At 37.6% G+C, this 23,730-nt stretch overlaps 1 protein-coding gene and 1 long non-coding RNA gene across 7 annotated transcripts in view; one reads left to right on the forward strand and one right to left on the reverse strand.

Annotated features, from left to right (window-relative positions):
* Positions 1-23,730, reverse strand: part of RAPGEF4 (Rap guanine nucleotide exchange factor 4) — a 146,734-nt gene that overhangs the window by 89,946 nt on the left and 33,058 nt on the right. Inside the window, exon 1 of one of the 6 annotated variants that reach the window (XM_064434433.1) lies at positions 16,031-16,344. The exons of 3 other annotated variants lie outside the window; for them this stretch is intronic. Coding sequence is in view for 1 of the 3 variants with exons in the window: in XM_064434432.1 (XP_064290502.1) it covers positions 4,188-4,193 (6 nt within the window). In the remaining 2 variants the exon portion in view is untranslated. Of the gene's footprint in view, positions 1-4,187; positions 4,331-6,432; positions 6,452-16,030; positions 16,345-23,730 lie in introns of those variants that run through there. 2 more of the 6 variants (XM_064434434.1, XM_064434432.1) reach the window with 2 other exon arrangements.
* LOC135308877 (uncharacterized) lies at positions 4,367-5,304 on the forward strand. Its single transcript, XR_010369269.1, has 2 exons — positions 4,367-4,554; positions 5,062-5,304. It is a non-coding gene; the product is annotated as an uncharacterized LOC135308877 (long non-coding RNA).

A 23,730-nucleotide genomic window follows, 5' to 3' on the forward strand; every position in this document is an offset into this window, starting at 1 on the left:
AAATCCAAACAAGAAGAAAAAGTGCCTGAATACTTGAGCAGGAATTATTTCTTAACAATAGCATGGGTATAATCTGGTCTCTTAAAAAAGGAAAATTGCTGCAAGTGTTCAAAGGTGTCTTTATAAAAAAGAAGTCAGCAAAAAAGAGCAGATGTAACCAAGATGCCAAGCAAGAACAAAGGTGCCAGCATAGACCTGCTGATTTGCTCTGCCTCAAAACAGACACTAAGGGTCTGATGCCCCAGTGTGCTCCTCCAGTTTCGGGCCAGAGTGACTTTTTGTCATGAGGTGTAAAAGTCAAAAAATGCTCATATATCAGGTTAGCTACAGCAATAGAGATGTAATTCAGGAGACGTTTTCAGAGTGTATACTAGTAGCAGAAGGATGATGGTGACCAGTAAAGCTGTTAGAAGATACCAGAAGATGAAACCTAAAAATGACAAGACTTTCTACTCAACTGACTCTCTTTGTTGGAGCAGCAGTCCCAGTAGACAATTTGACTGCCTTTTCTCTAACTTTCACAGAGCTGTTTTATCTAGTTCTCTTACTATAGCCCCAAACAGTAAAAAGAACAGTAACACACATGCATACAAAGAACTCCTAAAGTGGTTCTGTCTATAGCAGAAAATGCTACTAAGAGCTTGACCCAAATCAACTCTGAATTTATCAGTATGTTTTAGAAATTTCCGAAAGATAAAAGATGTATCCCCTTAAACTATAATTATCAGTGTCACATGTTAGGCTTTTCTTACTAATGAGAATTAGTATGTTTGATGTCTTCCTTTACTGTTCTCTTCTCATGCTTTTCTGCAGAATGGTCAAACCTCTGCAGCTATGGCATCCAGAGGCCAGTTTTGTGGTGGCCCCTTGCCACACATCCCAGGCCATACTCTCTTCCTGCATGGACAGGTGGCAGAGTTCAGAGTGCAGACACTGCAACAGCAGCACAAGACACTTGGCTATTAAGCAGCAGAGTGGCCAAACAACTGCTCCTGAGTACTTGACAGGAAAACAACTGTGGGGCAAATAAAATGAACCTGCAGTCCAGGCATAGCCAGGTGGGCACCAGGGTTATCCACAAGGGGCTCTTCAACTTGATCTCTGTATTTAGTGCAACACCATGCTTGTGAACACAATCCAGCAGAATGCTGCTGAATCAAGTGCTTAGTATTTGTAAAACACTTTAAAATACATATATTAAGTATCACATACACATAGTATTATTCTGACATTGCATTCCTTCAGGAACAGACAAATAGCACAGTCCATAATTGGGCTGATATCTCTTTAAATCTAGATCATTAGAGCTCTCCCAAGATCCCCATCAGTGTACCAAGAACCACTCATTTGATTATTGTACAATACAAAACCCCCTGCATATATCCACAATGATTATATATTCAGTACAATCTCTTTAATGTCAGTACATCAAATGTATTTCCGTTGAGATTTTGCATTCATTCTCACATTCAAGTGAGTTTTGTCTTGCCTTCTCTTCTCCTACACTTGATCTCTCTCTTTAAACCTGTCATTTCTAGCAACCCCTCCCTGCTAGGTCTTAAAAGTAGATTCTTTTCTCTGCTCAATAAGCAAGAGTATGTAATTTCCTACTTTATCTGTAACACTGTAGAAAGAACCAGTGCAAGCCTTACAAAGGCAGCAGAAAAAAATAGTTGAGAATCCTCCTGTATGGAAAACAACTCAGCAGCACTGGCTGTAACACCTATTAAATATTATATGAAAGATTAGTAGACTTCCTGGCAGAGCATAGTAAAGTATGTGGGATTTGACTGCTCTATAGCAACAAAGCACTGAGAGAGGGCATTTCGTTGAACATTAATATGAATCTCAATCTGCTTTTCCCTACATTAAATAAAAAATGTCAAGATAAATATGGCAGGAGTCTATGTTTCCACACATTAATATTTTGGGTGATAGCCTACACAAAGCATCTGCAACAAAATAACCTTCCCTATTTAACCAGCAAGCAAGCTGAAGGTACACAATTTCCCAAAGCACCAGAATGACTTAACCACACTGCATTTAGAGCAGTAACTTAGGCATTGCAGAAACTGCACTGCAATGGCGTTCAGTGAACCCAGGAACACAATTAAAAGATATTAAGCATTCAGAAACAGTTACCTAAGCGCTGTGCCTCTTAAGAATCCCACTAGAAGCATATGACAACTTGGGGCTACCATGTGAGGTTAAGATCTATCTTTACCAATACTCCAACTCCAATAAGAGGGTGATTAAATGAAGATGACCTCCTATTTCAACACAGTCCTAAAAAGTAGAACCATGATGGTGAAGTTCACCTTTGCAATGACAGCACCTGGCAAGGCCAAGCAAATGCCAACTGGGACAGTGCCAGGAGTGATCTTACAGTAGCATTAGAAGCTTCATTTAGTTGTCCAAGGTATTTCACTCAGTTGTCCAAGCAGAAAGCAGACTGGTCAAACATGGGCCCAGTGAGGCAAGAAGAAAACTTGTTTCCCTGATTACACACTGGTAGACAGCCCTTCCTCATGGATTGTGAAGAACAAAAGTAAGATCAGAAGGTATTTGTCTTCCAGGGATTTTTAATTGCTTGAACTTTTCCTGTTAATAAAGCAATGTTGCTTTCAAAACCTTTTCATAAAATTCTAGCTCTTCGGTCATTTGTTAGCACTCATCTGTCACATGCTCCTTAAAGATGCAAAGCCTTCAGGAGGAGCCTGGGAAGGAAGTATCTGAGATATTGTCAGTGTCTGAAGCCAGAACTAATCAGTCCATGGAGCCTTGATAATTGTCAGGTTGTTTTACAGCCCATCTGCTAAAGCACTACCTAAATAGGAATCAAATGCCTACAAAAGCCTGTCCAACATGTTTGTGGAAATAATAGCCAAAATTAACTTGGAATGTTGCCATGCACTTACATAAGGTCAGGGCATGATGTGGTTACTTGTCGGTACTGATATTTATTCAAGTGGAATAAAGTGCTATTCATGAGCTAAAAGCCAACCCAATGTTTTATTCAGAGTTAAAATGCTTTTTCCAAAAAGGATGGCTTTTCCAAAGTAGTAAGTGCTGGGCCAGTTCTGTTTTGTTTAATGTCAGTGGCAGCTTCTGAAACAGCAGCCGTAACTTCAACCATTATGCTGGGCTATTTAGGGTAACTCCAGTCTGGCAAGCCAGCACTGTCTCCTAAGGACAGGAGTATGGCTAAGGGTGAGCAAGCTGACACAAAAACAGGAAATTGGCTGCAAAGGTTACTAGAGATAGACAAGGCTCTCCTGGCTATATGGGAAACCACTAAAGAAAGACTGGGAGGAATTTTAATTACAATTGCATTATAACTAAAAAATTTATTGTCCAGCAGCATCACAGGGACTGTATATTCATCATAGGCCTCCATTCTGTCCAAATCCAGCACAACATACCAGGAGTAGTAACCAGTAACACTTTGGTTAGACCAATAATTTAGTCTACCATGTGCATTTTTAATACATTCTTACTGAGCTATTGCTATTGTTCCACAACATTACAATTTAAATTACAAGGGTACATGATACATACAGCTGATATTGAGCACCTGTTGTTAATGTTAATGAGGTACTATTGAGTATGTCTAATTACCAGGCCATATCACTAACCATATACATTTCCAGGAGAACCAGCCCTACAAAGAGGAAGACTACCAGCCCAAGGGGCATTGCTATGAAACAGTAAGAACTGGCCAGATTCAAAATATTTTTGTGATGTGTTTTCCAAAATCTATCTTGAAAATCACTGAAAAACCAAGTCCCTCCCTTCTGTGTCCTTTTAAGGTGTGACAGAAATCCCCAATATTAGTAAAAACAAATCTACTTCTTAAAATCATGAAGTCCTAAGAGAGTAGAGGAGTGAACCCACTGAGACTTTCATGTTAGCTATAGAAGTCATTGCAGCTTCACCTTTTTCTAACCTTGAAATGATAAATAAAAGTTGTAACAAAACCTTTTTTAAAACGTTTCCCCCCCCCAACATAACTCCTACTTCAACAAACATCTCACACATTAAGCTTTTATTAGGTACAACTCTATCTAGTGTACTTCTCAAGGAGTTTAAGTCAGTAATGGATGTAGTTATTCAACACCACCCTCTAGCAACCCTCTTAGACCCTTTTTCCTCCCTCCTGTAGTAAATCTTCATTAGCACCCAATTACCTGCATTCCCAGCTTTACAACTTTGTAGCAGACACTGATGATACTGAGTGGCAACACACAATGTTAGTCTGTTTAGACTTCTTGGAATTCCCTTTCTGGAGAACCAGCACAAATCCTGATTACATCCAAGCCCTTCACACCTTCCCATGCAGACCATGGCTATTGGCCATGGTTCCACAACACAAAACATTCCACACAACAATGGCCTATGCCCTGCTAGCCACAGGCTCCTACTCCTGTGCCCAACATGTCATCTTCTTGGCCAGGTCTGCAAAGGTTGCCCTACCATCAACCAGGATCAGTGAACAGATTTGTGTCTTTCAGAAACTGCCACACAGCCAAGAAAGAACACCCAGAAAGGAACAAGGCAAGTGTTGAGACAAAATTTGCCTCTGCTCTGTAACATGAGAAACTATCTACACTTTCCTGCAGTAGACCAGTTAGACATTTATAAAAATAACCAAAGCATACTACAAACCTCTAAAAAGCAACGCAGCACTTAGTTTTGCTTTCCACTGTTACATAAAGTTGTTTTTACATCTTAGAAATGAAATTTTAGCAGCCTTTCAATGGAAACAAAGATGCATATGTATGTGCATACTGCATATACTCTACTCCACACTGCATTTCAGAATACATCACTGAACTGATTTAATTAACATCAACCAGAAAAGAAAAATGTAACATTAAGATAACTCAAGACCTATCTGTATGATCTTTCTTCTAATTAAAAACAATTTTTCCACGGAAAGAAAAGCTCAAGTGACAGCTGACTTCTGTCTGCCTTGAATTTTCATGCAATGTCTCATTGTCTCCAGTTCTGTGAAGATGAATATCCAGAATAATCAATCATTCCCAATTGTCTGTCTTCCAGATCATGAAGCACATAAAAAACAAAACAAAACAAAACACTGACTGCAGTTGCCACCCATAGTGCTCTGCCTGTCTACACGGCTGGGAGAATCCAGGTACAAGAGGTCGCCCAGGTATCTCGCTTCTACCAAGTTTCCTAGTTTGGAAGAGAGTCCTTGGGAAACAACAACAGCCCTTCAGTCTTTATTCTTTCATTTTACAATATTTTCTGCTGTTCTGTTTCTAATAAAAAGTCAGCACACAACTACTGAGACAAGAAAATTAGTGAAAGACCTTCACAGGAGCCCCACACTTTCTGGAACCCTCTTGAGAATTATCTTAATTCTCATGAGCTCTAACATTGGATTACACTAGTTACAGGGGCAAAGGTAGCAATATCAAACTCATACACACCAAATGGAACACTCTCCTCTCTTTACAAAGCGCTACCAAGACTTTCAAACTCCCAAGTAAAATTAAACAGATTCAAGATGTGCTTCTTTCAATTTCATTATATTTTCTGCAGCAGACTGATAAGTGTTCCTAACAGTGCTACAGTATCTAGGTAAATGTACGCTGAGTCTACCCATTACTTTCCCTCTCCATATGGACTCCCCTAGAGTATCCTGTAGAGCATATAGTAATATCTAAATATTAGGTTGGCTTTCTGATCCATCAGAGTATAAAAATGGACAGGCATTGGGTCTCAAAATTTTCCTGAGAGCAGATTTCATCAGCAGCCATTCACTGGAATTTAAAAAGAATGCAAGAAACAAACAGAGGCAGGCAAAAAGAACAGTGCAGCAGCTGCATGGCTCACAGGTACAGCCACCATAAATCCAGCCTCCTGGTTTTGATAGGAGTTGCCCAAGTGAGGACCTGGGGTTTTATTCCATGATTTCGAGCATATGCTCTTATTTATTTCCAGAGAAGAAATTTAAACTGAATCTGTGGATGCATGTAGTCATCTTCAGACTATCTCTAAGGATAAAATTGGTAATGAATGTATCTAAAAATCATCTAACTCCTTGTCCTACCCTGCAACTCCCCCTGAAGCACTAACTGAATAATTTGCCAATTAAAAACTAGACAGTACACAAGTTTGCCAGCATTCATTTGTAAAAAGACACAGGGCACCCATTTTAATGCTGCAGTCACATTTTAATCAAATATTAATCTTCAGAGGTCTTTGAAGGGAGGAGATATGCTCTCTTTGACAAGCCAATTCTTAAAATAACTTTTTTTGCTTTAGCAGTTAACAGGTCAAATGAGAATGCAGCAGGCAAGTTATGGACTAAACAGCACTTTCAACAAAAAGGACTCAGCAACATCAAGCAAGTGTCAGAAAGCACAAGCTGAGGGGGATGGGACAGTAAGCAGGACATGCATTAACTTTTTAAGTTTGCCAGTGTCCAATTGTTTTTGGATATTGTGCATGACAGCGCAGGTCATCCACTGGAGCAGGAACCTTCAGACTAGGGGCTGCAATAGCTCAATGCCTCCTTGAAGCCGAAGTTCCATGAGGAAATGTGACTTGATCTAATTTTGGAATCTGGAAAAAAGACAAACATCAGGAAGGAAGTTTAAAAAAAGTTTAAGTCCTTTCAAAGAAAGAGGAAACTCAAACCAGATAAATTCAAATAGCAGTAAGTCACCATCAAACTGCTGTCATGTCTCTTTGAGAACAGCACGTAAGAATTGCTTGTACCTCTCTGAAATATTTGAGGGAGCAGGAAGGCACTACAATCTATGGATGGGTTTAGCCCAGTGGTTTCCAGTTGCCTCTGTATGTACTGGTAGTTCAGACCTTCATTTGTGTACAACACACACAGCTCTGCTATGTGTTCACAGAGCTCCACACTTTCCATTTCAGACACTCCTATCTATAGAATAATCTTTGTATCAGAAGGCTGCAATACTCAAGACCCCATGATTAAAGCCAACAGATCTGTCAAGAAAAAAGAATCTTAACAGAGGAAACTACTTCCAGATAAAGAGACAAAACCCTAACTCCACATGAATTCTTCTGTACTGTGCATGCACTGTCACTGAGAAAAACTCTCTGTAAGGACCTGCAGGACTGCTTTGGTCAATAGGGGGTACTCAATGCAGCCTCACCCATGACTTCAAACAATAGGATCAGAGGATCAGCCAGTTCCTGTGATTCACCTGGTAAGCACAAATCTCTGAGGGACTTGTTTGCTGAATCAATTACTACTTAACATGTTCAGTATTTAAAAATTACTGGATCACAGTATAAAAAAATTATTGGATCACAGAATTATTGTAAACACAAATCTCTGCGGGACTTGTTTGCTGAATCAATTACTACTTAACATGTTCAATATTTAAAAATTATTGGATCACAGAAGAATGAAATTAAGATTTTATTAGCCGAGTCCCAGTTAGAGAACAGTAAATCCTCATTATGCCCTAAAATGGTCTAATTTATATTACAGGGTTTTTCATATGGGTGATGGATGCATGTTGACCTCATAATGACGCCAGAGGGCAAAGGTTTCCTCCCATTCTCACTTTGTCTCTCCTATCCTCTTCCTCTTTTCCCTCCTCCCTCCCACCCCTTTTTTTCTCTGAAAGCCCTGTATACAACTAATTTTGAGCCAGAGGAAAGAGGGAAGATCAGCACAGCAAAGAGGGCTACCATCTCCTGCTTCCTTCATCTCTTCTCCTCCTGCACAGTGGCAAGTCAAATTGTAACAGCAAATTCAGAGAAGGAAAAGGAACAACACAAAGCATTTTTAAAACACCCATTCTGAAATCTTAGACTTATCAAACATAATTGAATGGAAAAGAATTCCAGCTAGTCTTTTTAAAAAGAAAGAACATTTGCTTTAGGCTCTACTCCCACTATGGGTATGAAATAGGCACTAGGGTCAATGAGATTTAACATACAAGTAGAGGGAAAAATCCATATACCGATCTTCTACCATATTGCCATTACGGAACTTCAAGTACAACTTCTCCTACAAATATATTCTATAAACTTCAAACATTTGAGTATACCCAAAGACAGTCTTTTGCTTTAATATGCTCCAACATTCCTGTGATCAATATTGAATTCATAAAGTAAACAAGGTCCAGCTGGGTAAATAATGAGAACAAACACACCTTAGGAAGTGGTTATTTATCCTAAATCAGCCCTCAAATAACATTATACCCTGTTTCTTGGAATCAATGTAGTGCTGGAATTTCACATTTCAGCAATACAAATCCATGTCTTCACCACAAGTGCTAATTTATACAGTTCAGCTGCTGCTTTTTCTCTAAGTAATTTAGCAGTGTTCTCATACAGGCTACGATGTTGTCAACTCACCTATATTTTCAGTTGAGTAAAGTATCTCACGCTTCCCGACTGGGGTGCTGGCAGTGCTGCTGTATGGCCTTTCAGGGAAAGCAGCAGTGAAGCCCATCAGCAGTCATATTTCTGCACCACCAAACTCCTGTGCAACCATGGTGCCGTCAGCCTGCTAATTTTCCCTCTGACATGTGCATGTCAGCGCTAAATCTCTGCATCTGTAAAACACTTTGGGATCCCTGACAAAGAAGGACTCTGTGCAAAAGGTCAGATGAATAACTTTCTTCTTGAGAAAAACATTTTAAGATCATTTAAACAGACATGCAAGTCTAGCAATCCGGAAATTCTCACAGCTGCTGTTTGCTACCTAAACTCAGTGCTGCTTAGAGTCATGTGTGTTCACATGATCTGCTAAGCTGGGTGCTGGGGCTGTCTCTTGCTCCTGAACTTTTTCCTCCTGCACTTTACAATCAGTCCAGCAACACTTTCATTGTGCAGTGCTGAGTACATGAGCATGCATGTAAACAACATATGATGGAAGTTTGTTTATATTGGTTTATATCATACAGTTGGTTTCTATTCTTCCAAATTATAATTATTCTGTCTTTTATTACTATTTCTTCAGTAATTGAAATAAACTCATTAAAATTTCAGGACTTTTATCTTTTCAAAACCAACCCAAAAACTAGATCTTTAGTTTTTGGTCCATAGAATTTAGACTGAGCTTTCCCTTATATGGCAACCACAGAGTAAGGGAACCATATATTCAATTTTCATTTTCTCTAGATATGAAAATAGGTATACTGATTATCTTTAGGGAGTATCTATATCAATTTTACTTTCCCAGGATTCAATATACAGAGCATACCTCATAAAGGCTATAGTGTTTTCAAGAGCTATTTAAAGGCTTCCTGTGAGTAACAAGCAAAACATTAACTCTCTGGAAAGACATGAGGCTTACAATCTGAAACTCTGATGAACACTTCAGTGATAAGCATTTAGAAATATAAGTATTCATTATAAGAATAACATAACCAAAGTCCACCGGTCAGCCAGCTTTCTATTTCTGTGTTGTAACAGGAACAGTGGCATCAGCACAGGGGCATTACTGGAGAATTAATGACTAGTTGTAATTAATGGCCCTGGGCTATGCCTGAGGCAATCAACTCCTCCCATCTACTCAGTAATCCCAGGAGATCCTCTAGTCTCCTTTGGAACACTAACATCTAGTTTTCAATAAAATTCTTTCTACACCAAATTTTTGTGTGTATTTGGAGGACTTCACTTACATACATAATAAAAATACAGTCAATTAGGGAGAGCGTATGGGAGCAAAAAGCAGGACTAGTGCCTTCAAAAATGAGTTCAATGGGAACAAATGTTCTCAGATAATAAAGAATACAAGTGGGCTTGAATTTCTGATCACTTGCTCTCTATATTTGAAGTGAGAGCTATACTGCATTAACAGCTTCCTGTTAGTCTTGCAGTGTTTCAGTTCTTTCAGAAAGCCTGTTCTTCACCCCTGCTCAACCGCCTTGTTTTGCAACACCTCACTCCACTACCACTACTATCATCACTGCTGTAAAAATGTAACAGAACCTTTTGGATAGGTGCTAGGCACTTTAAAAATTGGTTATAATGCATGTACAATAAGCATAGTAATCATTTTAGTCACCATTGCCATGAAGTTATTAGCACACTACAGATCTTTGAAGTTTAAAAAAAAAACAGTGATATGTCATGTGTTATTTCATTCTCTGCCACAGTCTCTCTTCAGTTATTTTTTTTTTAATCCATACCCACAAACTCACTTTGCAAACATTTGCTGACTGCCTTTTGGCACAGACAGCAAGCACATTACAGGCTTTGAGCAAAAAAAGAATTGACCGTTCTTCCCAGGTGCAACTGTAAAACTGCAACGGAGCCTTCAAATCTGGACTCTGGATATTCTCTTCCCTAGAAAAGCCTTGCACTGAAGAATAATCCATTTGACTGAGATACAATCTGCAATAGTGCCATGCACCACAGAAGTAATTCTTGACATAACTAGCAATGAATGAAACAGAGGTATCTCTGCTGAGCACCACCTACGAAGTCTCAGCAAGCTCAGCTCCACACTTATATTCAAATACTCTCTATTAACAGCCTACCAATAAATTTAACAATCAGCAATACTCTTATTACATGGTATAAAAAATTTTGTCTTGTGTGTTTAAGCTTTCAGCTTGTTTAGATGTCAAACACTTTTGCTCAAATTCTCCCTCAAATGCATGCAAGGGCTGTCCCAGTGAGGTCTGTCTGGTCTGTGCACATAATCTAATTTAAAAGGACAAAGCTCTGACTCCTGTAGCCAAATGATGAAAATTTTCATTATTACATTTAATTTTTTAAGACATTGAAAAATCTAACCAGTGTTTGTTTGTGTGTTCCTTCAATGACACAGATCCAGTACCAGAACATGGTACTGGCTGTAACATTTTATGAATTATATACCAACACAACAAAAGTAGTAACAGGCATGGACCAGTCTTATTTGCTACCTTGTTGTTTCAGAATTGTCCACAGATTACTTCAATATTAAAGCATATCCATACCACAATCCTCTCTATTGTAAAATGGAGTTAGCGATTTTTTCATCACTTATCATGGCCTGGGGAAAATTATGCATTTGTGTACAATTATCAGTTTTCCATAGCCTTTCACTATCTGCAGACATTTTTTGTAGTGATGGTGGTGCTACTGAGATGGTTAACTTCCCCCCAAAAACAGATAAAAACTGAAATGACAGAGTTTCTGGCAAGAGAATTTCTGGCAGACAAAGCAAAGTAGGAAATACAGTTCCTGATATAAAACAGCCCACTCTATCTCATCTGAGAGAAGGCTTGCTGCCTGGGTATTTTTCAAATGAAAAATTGTCAGGGTTTAAAACAACTGAAGCTTTCCTGTTACGAGAATTATGTCCTTTACAGATCATGATAAATCCTGACGAAAATATGAAAGAGTCAGTCTTTCAAACCCTTCTTCTCCTTCAGTGAGGTTACATTTACAGTTCAGTGAGTGGACTTGGATTACAGGATCCTTTTTCACTTGAAGAGACTGAGAATATTTCTATACATTGCATGAGCAGCATTCAAGCACTGAACAAAAAATATGGGAAGTGTCTTCCTAAAGAAATTACTCAGTCCCTCAATAATTTTCCTTCTATTATCCCTCACACCTTTCTTTCTGCTTCCTTCCTTCCTCCCACCACTCATCATCTGTCCCAGGAAAATCATGCCAGGTTATTCAATGGCCTTGTTATCGTAAGAAGCTGTTATGGTACATTGGTCTGCTGAGAAATGGGGTTTGATGGTTTGTGGTGAAAAGCGCAACCTGATTCTCCATCCCTTCTGCTGAAGTTCAACTGGAGTCGTTGAGGAAATATAAAACTGAGATAGAAACCTGGATTTTTAAAAAGACCACTGGCAGCCCAGTACTGTTGACTGGGAACAAGGAACAACCACCCCATACTACTTTCCCTGCTGAAGCTGGAAAGCTAATTGGGACACAGCCCAAGTATAGTATGAGAAGTCACATTATAACTTCTCCCATGGCCTTAATCTCTGTCACGGATGGTAAAGGTGAATTCTACATTTTATTGCTCACTTTTCCTTTCAGTGATTGCTCCCTCCATCTTGTAGTTATTTGTTTAGATTTTTAGTGCATAAAAATCCTGGCATTGCCACTATGGGCTCTGAGCCATCTGAGCAATCTTCTTTAAATACACTAACACATCATCCATATGGTTATCCAATATGTAACTATTTACTTTCCAGGATGATCAAAGAGGCAATAAAAACTGTTAAAAGCATAAAAAAACTTCACAAAATACTGACACCCTAATTAGGAGTCTATGATTTTCATTGAATAGCAGAGTTTTAGGCATCAGTCTGAATGATACCCTTTTTGGACACACCTTCATTATTATATGTTTTTCTTTAAAAAGACTGAAAGCTCATGTGAGTGATTGTCCTAAGGAGCTACCTATTTGAGATCACTGTAGTGTGTGCTCCAGTAGTCTGATACCATGCAGTTCACTATGCTCTGGAAGATATCCACTTTATAGACAACATTTAGAAAGGCTGGAAAGACTATCTGAAAACTAGAAGGAGAGATACCAAGAAAACTCCTTTCAAGTATGATCTTCCTCGGTAGCTTACAATTTTTTAATGGTTTTCAACAGAGGTTCCAAAATTTCATACAGGACCCTACCAAGATATAGTTTGTTTTTCATAAAAGCTGTAATTGGTACTATTTCTTTTAGAGTCAATTTACAGATAATTTTTTTCCCTTTTCATAGATTCCCTGTTTCCCTGGAAGACAATGATATTTGGATCAGAGATCACTTTGTTGAGACAGTTAAAATGTATTCTCTTCATAGCATGTGCTACACTGTCTGAGGTCAATGTCACTTATCATAATCTTCTAAGCATACTTCTGGCAGCTCCTGATGTTGTTGGTCATGGTTGTTTTATACACTGTAGCTTGTGAGCTAACATTTTATGCCAGAAGTTGGTTGTGAGTATTCCAGATGGAATTCCGTAGATAGATTAGTGATTATTGAACTTGTGGAACAATCAATGAGCTCTTAGACCTGCATGCACAATAGGGAGATGGAAGCTTTTTACGCATGCTTTAAAGATCTACAGTTCTTAGGTCTCTTGGGATTCTTGCAAAATGGTGCCTCTTTCTTTATCAGAAGTGACTAAACCCAAAAAGGACTAGGAGGAGCAGGAGGATGGAAAGCCATGTCATTCCTTTTCCTGGCCAGCAGATTTCATAAGCTTTGGGATGGGGACACAATACACTCATTGCACCAATACAGAAGTTGACTCTCTCTGCTGTCATGGAACTTGAAAGGCCTCTTCTTGGGGCAATACAGTTTCCTTTTGCCACCAATAGAGATAACAGGGGTCAGACTTTCAACTTCAAGTGGAAGATGTACTGTTCTGTAGACAGAAAATGAAGAAATTATATTCAACCAACACAGTTTAAGCCCCTGTGTCTGTGTGCTTCCCAGGACAGCCTGTTTGTGTGTCATGCCACCATAGGTCTCATGCTGCTTTATGGTTTCAGGCCCTGCCTTGGCAACTTCGGTTGGCAGGAGATTTTCCACTGAACTCAATTGTAACAAGAATATTTTAATGTTGTTTTCCCAAATATCATAAGTAGAAGCAAATTCAGTATGCTGAAATTGGCATCAGGAGCCCCCTGCAGCTCTGAAAGTGCAGGTATTAGTGTCCATTAACACATTTTAAAGCACAAGAAACTACTTAGCATAAATTTATTGACTAAAACTAAAGGTGAAAATTAAGATCATGTTGGAGTCTAGTGAAAGAGCTTTACAAGTTACAGTGAAACAGGGTAACAGACTGACAAACACAGAATTTCACTCTGGAGGAGGAGGGTAAGCCCTGTCTTGTCAAATGGAAAGTTCATCACAACATATTCAGCCCACAATAGACTTTTGTCTCTTCAACTAAATATGAAACTTTAAAAAAGCAGTTACCTAATTCCAGTTTTGTCAAATGCACTGCAATTAAGTTAGCATCTAATTTAAGTGTGACTGCATTATGAAACTTCACAGAAACACACTGAAGCAAATGTTTGTTTTAAGATCACACCACCACAACCATAGAGCATCTTAGCAGATACAGGACTTCTAACTCTTCAGAATAACTTCAAAAAAAAGGGAAGCTACTTGTTTAGTTATCTTGGTAAACCTGAATAGTCTTCTGCTGTTCCAATGAACACAGATGACATTAAAAAAAAAAAAAATCTTTATTTCACTAACAGAAGCCCAGCTCCATTAAGAGGAGGCAGACTGATTATACTACTATGTCACATGTGTAAAGAGAGTATTTCAAAGAAGAAAATATAGGAATCTCTGCCATGGAGTGGACAACTTAAGACCACATTGGGTACATTAGAACAGACATAACAAGATCAAAGAAATCATCATTCCTCTTTGCTTCCTGTTGCTGTACAGCTTTCCTCTCTTTTTGAGTTTATTATTTTCTAAGTCAGACTGCTAAAGCTGTGGGTTCCCAATGGTATCTCTGCTCCAGGAGCTAAGTACAACTGAGGGCCTGTGTGATCATCCATATGCACATTTGTACAAAAATAAACTCCCTACTTGGTCCATGTTTCATCTGCCAGTTGGCTAGGTTGGTTATTTATTCTGCTGGGAAGAATGAGCACCATTTCTGCAATACAGCTTTACCTTCCCTCTTCTCCATTTACATCCATCAGTCCTGTAGGAAAGTTGCAAATACTAACAAGTAAACCTTTTGTTTTGGCTAGGCCCTAAAAAAAAATACCTGTGTTACAAAATCTGAAACTGGCCCGTACTCTGAATATTTGAGGTCTGTGAAGGGGATAACAGCCACACAACTATCCCTACATTTTTCAATTGCCACAAAAATAAACCATTTGTAGACACACTCATACAGGCTGTTTCTAAGCCTCCTGCTACTATATTTGGCCACAGTTACAACGCTATAAAATAAATAGATGTTGCTGTGTGTCTTTATAACTACTTTCTCAAGGTCCTACCACTGAAGCGGCTTTCACACATCCTTTTACATATTTTATAAATTCATTTGTTCAAAGCCACTTCCTTTCCCTATAAACAAGTAAATAAATATAGAAATATTAGTGAGTTTTCATAAATGCTTCCAAATTTTCCTTGCTTTCAGACTGCACAGCAAGATCTGCTTTGGGCTTCCCTGCCTTTTTGCCTAAAGCCATGAGAGACAGCCTGAGATTCCACATCAATAGCTTTTACTACACATTTTTTGCTCTTAGAGCAAAGCATCACCTTAACATCTGAACAGAAAAATTCCACCTTTCCTTTTTATTTTCCCATGCATTATTTAAACATGCTGCTCTGAATTCTGCAATTAGGATGTTCCTGGGTAGTTACAATCAACATCTTTAAAGTCGGATACAGCAGGAAATGTGTGCTCTCCAGGATAGTTTCACACATTTGTTTGCTGTACAGTAGCCTCAATTTAAATATGATAATCTAATTTAGTAAAAATGAACTGAAATCAGATTTACTGCAAAAACTTTTAAAATTTAATTTTCAGACTAGCAATCAATGCTTATTCAGTTTTCATCTTATCCCTGCCTTCCCTTTTTGCAGATGCTTAAATGACACTAAATTAAACAATTGCACAAATTTTTAAAAATGTAGGGGAATTACCATCTGCACTAAATTCATGAATAAAAAGGTCCAGATAAATCAGTCTTTATGAGCACTTTTCTTAACAGAAAAAAATTATAGAAAGCAAAAATTCTCACAGTAAAAACAATTTTTAAGATCATTTTAAATCAGAAGATGACAGAAATTATAAAGGGAGATCTCACTATCATCTCATTCAAAACCTTACTCAATTCCCAAAATATGACTTACAGGATTAAATATTAAAACATCTTCAAAGAAAGAACTACGTTGAGATGCACAGCAATAATCCCATTACTATTCACAGACATAAACAGTATCCAAGAATTATCTGCTTAGCATTACACTCCATTACGTTTTCCCTAAATCTATGCAAAATAAAAATATACTCTTGTAAACAACAAGAATTGCAACAGAAGGAAACAAACAAAAAAGGAATTTTAGACTTACATTGATGTGTTATTATAGGTCGTGCACAGCAAGTAGCCCTAAGGATACATTTTAGGTATTTTATCCATGCTCCGTTCTTGTTGCTGATGTGACCACTTAGGCACATGGTCAAGTTGCAATCAGCTTCTCTCTGTGATGTATGAGAGCTGTGCTGATTTATCTCGTCCTTCTGCAGCAGATTAGCACTAATGTTTCTGCTTCTGTATCCTACCTCTCTTCAGCGTAGACTCTGCATTATCATTGGCAATCCGAATTAAAGAGCCAGTGAATGTAGCACAGTTTTTTTTTCTTTCTGAAACCATTGCAAAGCAGGTAGTCTCACACAAACAGAATCTTTTATCCACTGAGCCTGTTTTTTAACACTTTTGGCAGGAACACTAGTGAGAGATACAGAAGAATGGTTCCAGTAAGTGTGCTATAGTCTTTTAGTGATCTATTCTGTTAAAGGGATATTCTCCTATGCAGAGGGCCCTAGGCAAGAGATGGTTGTAATGCAGCAACATTTCAGTCAAAACCATGGGATCTTCATGTTGTAACACAAAGGTATTGTGTTACACACAGTGAAGCTCTAGTTTATCCCAAAGAAGTAGACAATGTGAAATTAATTCATACGGACAGAGTTTATGAGGAAAAAAAAGCGAGTTAAGTGCCTTATATGTTAAACGTATTTGATATATTAACTGATTAAGTTAAAAATTATTTCAGTGCCTTACAGTGTATGCATTCATTACAAATTCTCTCTTTTTGCCTTAGGATTGATATATTCTACACTATGGGATTGGCAAATTCAACTATTGAAAGTATCACAAAGAACTGAATGAATCTTTTTGTTACCATTTTCACTTTGCAGTAAACACCTTCTATTTTAGCAGTAAAATACAATTTTTAATTCATTATATTTTCAATTCAAGACACCATGAGACACAGCTGTTTAAAATTTCATTAGGACTTTGAAAAACATTTAGGAAAAAAATGGATGTCTTAGACCATCTAGTCTTGAAAATGGGAACATTCTGACAAGTCTGCTCACTGTCAAAATGACTCACATCCCTGCTACTCTTTCTGATCATAAAAATATTTCTCTTTTTAAGAACCAAATGCCATACCTGAATATTAAATAAGAAATATGTGATGTTTGAACACTAGCAATATTTGAACAGCAGAAAAATTCTAGCTATTCATAAAGACCTATTCAATGTCTATTATCAGCATTCATTTTTAAAGAACATTATATGGACTGTCTTACCCTAACCAGGAAAGAAAGTGAAACTGAATAAACTCATTACTTTATTAAAAAATGCTGAAACAAACTATTTTTGCTCTAATATGGAAGTCTAATGTGGTAACATCAATTTCAAAGTGCTTTCTGCATTATACATATACTGATTTTTACACCTGCCACAGGGGCACACAAACTTGGGGACAGAATGTAACAAAGACCTAAACACAATCATTAGCAGAGAATTTGTTCAAAGGCAGTTTTAGCTCTTGGTGTGGGATTGCAGCAGTACTTCAAGCCTGCCCAGCCTTCCCCTCTTTTTGTATGTTGTTGATAAGGAATTAAATGCATGACTGAAGAAGGGCATCCAGAAAAAGTGACAATCTCCTGAGGGAAGGTATGTGAAAAAACAGCTTCACGGCATTCCCAACACTGAGCTGACAGCACCTGGCCATTTCAATGAAGGCTGATGTACCTTCAATCCCATGCCCATGCCCTTCCAGCCTTCAGAGAGCAATTTGTAAATGCTCAGTAACCATCTTCTGGTGTCGAATTTGACAAGTCTATGTGTGAGAGGTGCCTACCACCAGACAGTCAAAGAACTGAAAGTCTGTTTCAAGAAAGATGGAGATTGGTGCTATGCTTCCATCTTATTTTAACTCCTCCTCATCAGGACTGTGCTCATTCAAGGAGCAGCAATGCTACATTCATTTGTCTTCCCTGGGGGTTAAAATTCCCAACAGTCATGTCAGGACATGATCCTAAAAAAACAGCTCTATTTCAACAGCAGTCCTCCAGTTCGGAGTGTTCTTCCTCTTCTGTGGAGAAACATGCTACAATTCCAAAACAGAAAGATTCACTGCATCAGAGAGGGCAGAATGATGTTGACCCTCCTGACAGGACTCCACCAACAAAACAGGGTATGACATGGATGTTGCAAACAAAAGTGGAAAGTGCTGTCACTTCTGAAGGCAGTATCAGATGCAAGGACATTTTTTTCACTAAGAACTGAAACAAAATTTGGATCCCATGGTTTCACATATGCCTTTGCTGTACTATGGAAAATGTATTTAGCCTCTAGCCTGTCTTTAAATCTGGTGTACAAACAGCATTACAGCTTCTACTGCAGATACACATAGAATTACTCTAAAAAATCAACTCCACCTCAAACATTACCATTTAGATCATCCCCAAACACCTCTCAGAAGTTTGTTTGGAACCTCACCATTCTGATGGTTAGAAAGAAACTTGTGATGTACATTTAAAGACTCAGGCTGCTTATTACCTATCTGCTCCTGAGCAGCACCATGCTTCAACAGTTTACATCCCCTGAATGGTGGGCTTGTGTACTTACAGGCACCAACCAAATTCCAGATCAGCTTTCACACCAACAGGACTAACCCAGACATGTGCTTTTATCTTATAAAACAGTGGTGATGGAGATGGACAGACAGTCCATCTCCCTCACCACTGTAGTCCTTCTCTTCATATCTCTCTGTTTTCAGTTTGTGTCTTCTGAACCCTGGAGAGCAGAACGACATACTATATTCCACTTGGACTGAACACAAGAGTTCATTTTGGTAGACCAAACAAACTGTGGTTTTAATACATGGTGCAATAACATGTAAGTCTCCTGCTACCTTATCTTCAGCAGCTAAAAGCTACATATTTATCTATAATGAAATTCAGACATATATCAACATATTGGGATGTGTTAATATGTATTTTTTCTGCTTTATTACATGAGGCCATGAAGTTAGGAATTAACACCAATCAGCACTGACATATGTCAAGTGCTTATGGATGTAACATTAGTGCTGGCCCCCCTAACTCCCAATTTTTTACTGAAACATCATACTGGTTTGATCACATAACTTTCAGTTCTGTGAAAAAAGTTGTTTCCATAACTATTCAGCAAGGAGAAGTAAGAATAGCCATTGTATCACTGTCTGCCACTAAAAAGCATCATCTGTTCTTTCCAGGCTCCAGTGTTTTCCTTAAGAGTTACACACAAGCTATGCAAACAACACGCTAATATTCCAAACATGCAAATGGATTATATGTATTTCTACAGGAAATTACTCAAGGCAATTGATAGTGTAAATTCAAACAAATTATCATCTATAATTGAAAACATGCAAGTAACTATTAATTAAACATTGCTCCTCTACTGAAGAAAACACATTAAAACCCTACTAAAAGGGAAGATAGCTACTGAGAAGGGGGAAGTGGAAGGAATGAAAAAACACTGTTTCGTGAAGAGGGTGTTGGTCCCTCAAAAATATTTGCAAAGCCAACTTTGAAATGTATTTCTAACTTATTATTGATTCAAAGCCCACATCAATTTCAAGCAAACACACATGCATGTAAAAAATTCAGGCTCTCACAACCATAAATAAGAGACCACAATGTTTACTTATGCAAGTAACTCATTTGTTTAAAATGTCAAATATTGGATTGAGACAAGTAGGAAGAATTTTGGAGTTAAAATTATCAACAATATTATTTAAAATTATCAACAGTATTATTACAGATTAATATAGAGATATCTAAAATCTAGTAAAAACTATACACAGAAAAACCCTAAGCCAATCCCCATAATTTTTAATCCACAGTTGGAGGCCAGTCACAGAAAGGACACCTAGCTGCTTCCTTAATCAAGTTCAGGAAGAAAAAGCAGAAGTATAGTAATTATACACCATGTTCTACAGAAGCTGCAACATTCAGCTTTACATGCATGTGTGTTTGCTGGGTTTTGGAGATCAGGCACTGTGAGAACAGAAATAACAGTCAGGATGACCAACAAAATTCAGGTTTGTTGAGATGACACAGAAACAAACGTTATTTGCTTCAGCCATGTCTCGGGGAGAAGCACAGGATTAATGATCCAATTTCTGATGAGAAATTTCATTCTGAAGATAAAATGAAGTTGCTTAGTATACTTTCACTTCAGTACTTACATGAATTCTGCACAGAAGGAGACCAGAAATAATTTCTAGTGGTCATTGAAATTGCATGCTTTGAGTGTTGCAGCTTCTGTAGAACGTGGTGCATAATTACTATACTTCTGCTTCTCCTTCCTGAACTTGATTAATTACTACTGAACAGCCAGCCAATTTCTGACTAGAAAACAAGTGACATGAAGCAAAAAGGTGAAGCTGGAGGTGAGTTCAGGGTCACTCCTTCCTCCTCACACTTTCTTACAACATGGGCACAAAGGGATATTCCACAAATACCAGAACACATCTGCAACACGTGGAAATTAAGACTTTATCAGAATACAGAGTCATCAACAGTGTTCACTGAGACAAGAGAACATTCAGAATTTATGGGTTTTATTTGTTTAATGATGTACACATTGATGGAAGGACAAGTGTAGCAGAACAGTGATCATGCTAAGAGATCACTGTGAGGCAGTGCCAATAAAAACCTTAATTTTCATGAATGTAAATGCTAGCAGATGTGCCAAAGAACAGAATGCAGGTTGCACCAGTTTATACTGGTGTATACTGTCCTGGGACAACTAGGAATAATTCACAAGGGGAATGAGAACAGGTAAGACAGAAAAATAAACTGAATTATATATTCTTGCCAATATGTTATTTTCTAATATGCTTTTCCTTCTTTCATTTGAGAGTGAATTTTCCCAACTGATTCTGTAAAGCTTTACATCACTAAAACTGTAGTAATTTTCCATTCTTTTCCATCCAATGCACATGGTGCCACTAACCACTGTAGTTCAGATCAGGCTGTATTTAGTACCACGTAATAAGGTTCCTTAAAATTAACAAAACACCAAAATGCTTGGAAATCATTCTTCAAGACTGAAGAAGTAAATATCACTACACTTAGATCAGACAGCCCTCACTTATAGTTAACAGAAACAAACCAAAATTGACTTAACCAAAGTTGGAGGCTTTAAATATGGTTATATGAGTTGCTATTGATTTCTTTTTTTTTTTAATCACTGAAGTAGAAGAAGAAAGAAATGCAGAAGCTGTCACATATTTGGATATTTAATAGCCATAGCTCATTTTAAAAAATTGAAAATGCCTTGGGTAGAAGCATTGTCATGAAAATTAAAGCCAAACGACTGCAAACAAAAGATAATAAAACATGGCAACACATAAAAAGGTGGCATCTAAGGAAGTGCTAAAGGACTGAGTTCTGGTTTTCTTCTTTTTTTCAATTAATCATCTCAAAGAGAACAAACATCTTGATAACATGAAAACATTAGAGAAGACGATTAAAAATGGACAAAAAATAAATGTAATATGTAAGTCTCTAGGAAATTAGCAATGCTGAGGAAAAGATACATTTGGAAAAATTCAATGGAGACATTACTTGCATAGAGTTAGAGACTGAGTAAAGTCTAGGAAGCAATAATCCTGAACATATTTGGAGTATACAACAGTATGCCCTTCCACTGTCATAATTTCTGCCTCTGTACAGGTATGTATTTAAGCTTAACTAATGACTGCTTTTCTTAACGCAATGGAAAAATACTTTTTTCTCAACAATTACCAAATGCTAGCAGATAAAACAGATAGTAAATATCAGATTAGGTATGTTCCAGTCACAAGGGCATCTCTTCTAGAAAATTCTACTCATAATAAACTGGCCATTCAAAAATGTTCATTTAAAAAGAACACATCTAATATAAAGACAGAATTCATTATTACATCAACAACTTTCAAAGGAAGAGTGATTTTTTCCTTCTGTATTCTTCAGCACATCGGAATAGTAATTTTCATCCATACACGTGGCAACAGCATTATCAGATAATGATGATATGCATAGCTAGACTGAAATAAGTGTTTTAGCAATAAAGGTATACTTAAAAGGAAAAATCAACAAAATGTTAATTGGTGAAGACAGAAGAAACATCCTGACACTTTGCTTTAGCTGGGGACAAGAAATAATAAACAGTCAATTACAGTCAAGTATCTCTTTCTAGATATTTGACATTATATTTACATTTATTACTAGAACAGAGGGTGAGCTTTGCCATTGTTCTATCCCAGGGGAGCAGGAAAACACAAAGTACCTCTCCCTGTAGCAGCTACTTGCAACAGAACAGTTCCACAGACTGGTTTTTGTGAGTTGTTCATTCCCACATTAAAAAGCAGAAACTTCATACTATTAGTATGAATTATTTTGTTAAATAAGAAGGGAAAATATAACTCATAGTCTCCTCCAGGATATAACAACCATTTATTACTTTTTATTCAATACAAATTAACTCAATTCTTACCCAAAGACTTTGTCCAGTTAATGGATACCAGGAAAGGAAATTCACCTACCATTTTGAAATCATACTTGGATTAACAGCATGGATACCCACATAAAATCAATATCTTAGAGAATTCTTGTCTTAGGAAAATACGTATTCCTACTGTCAGTCTTGAAGTTGAATATTCAGAAAGTTTAAAAGGCAGAAAAATCCACATTCTCTTGTTAAAATAGGAAAAGTCTGTCTCTTAGAATAAAATTACATCAAGTACCTTTTGTATATGAGGTCAGATGCAGGTAACACCCTCTATAAGGGAACTCCACGTGGCAGATGTATGTAAATTACATCAGAAAGAAACAAAAATGAAAGTTTTTATGTGAATTTCTACTATAAGCCCAAAGCATATAATCTTTCAACCATACCACAGCAACAGCATAAGTAAATGCCCCAGCTACTACAGGCTCAGATTGAAGTGTAGCTCTTCCTTGATAATGCATTATGTAAAATGGGCACAGGAATTAACTCTGCTGCTGCATCAGTGTATTCAGACATATCTGCTTAATTGTCTACACTTGTACTACATTTCACTCCTTTAGCTCTGCAGGGCAAATGTGCTAAGAAATACTAAGTGATGGCATAGTTGTCATCACCTTTAACAGTGTAAGAATTATTTCCTTACATCTTTGTGATTGGTGGTTATCTAGTAAGATCCAAATGTCACAGATAAACCTAAGGAGAAACACCCAATAAACCCTTAAGCAGAGCCCAACAAAGCTTCCATTAAATGTTAGCAGGAACAGAAGTGACAAATGCAGAAAGAGAAAACATATTAATAAATCTGTGGAAGAGACAGATACCAGAATACTGAGAAATGACAGCAGAAAGAAAAAAGGCATTTGAAAAATGTTTCATGCTTCCAGAGAGGATACAGGCTTGAAGGGTATTGGCAGAAAGGAAGAAAAGAGAAAATAAGTCTGTACTGAGCTTTTAATCTTTCCTTAATTGTACTGAGAGTCTCCAGCATTATCCCCAGAGAGAATTAAGCATAAAAGACTAAGTTACTCAAACAAGTTCCTTTATAACAAGTCCTTTCAGAACAGCATGACTTCTTTGAAGGACTCAGCTTCTGAAAGATTAGGTCACACAAAAATCATATTGTAATGCATGTTATTATGCTAAAACAAAATTGTACCTGATTCCACTAACCTGCACTTGGGAATGTCGACAGGGTTCTGTAGGAATTAACAG

This window comes from Passer domesticus, chromosome 10 (assembly GCF_036417665.1).
Source record: "Passer domesticus isolate bPasDom1 chromosome 10, bPasDom1.hap1, whole genome shotgun sequence".
Classification (NCBI taxonomy): domain Eukaryota; kingdom Metazoa; phylum Chordata; class Aves; order Passeriformes; family Passeridae; genus Passer; species Passer domesticus.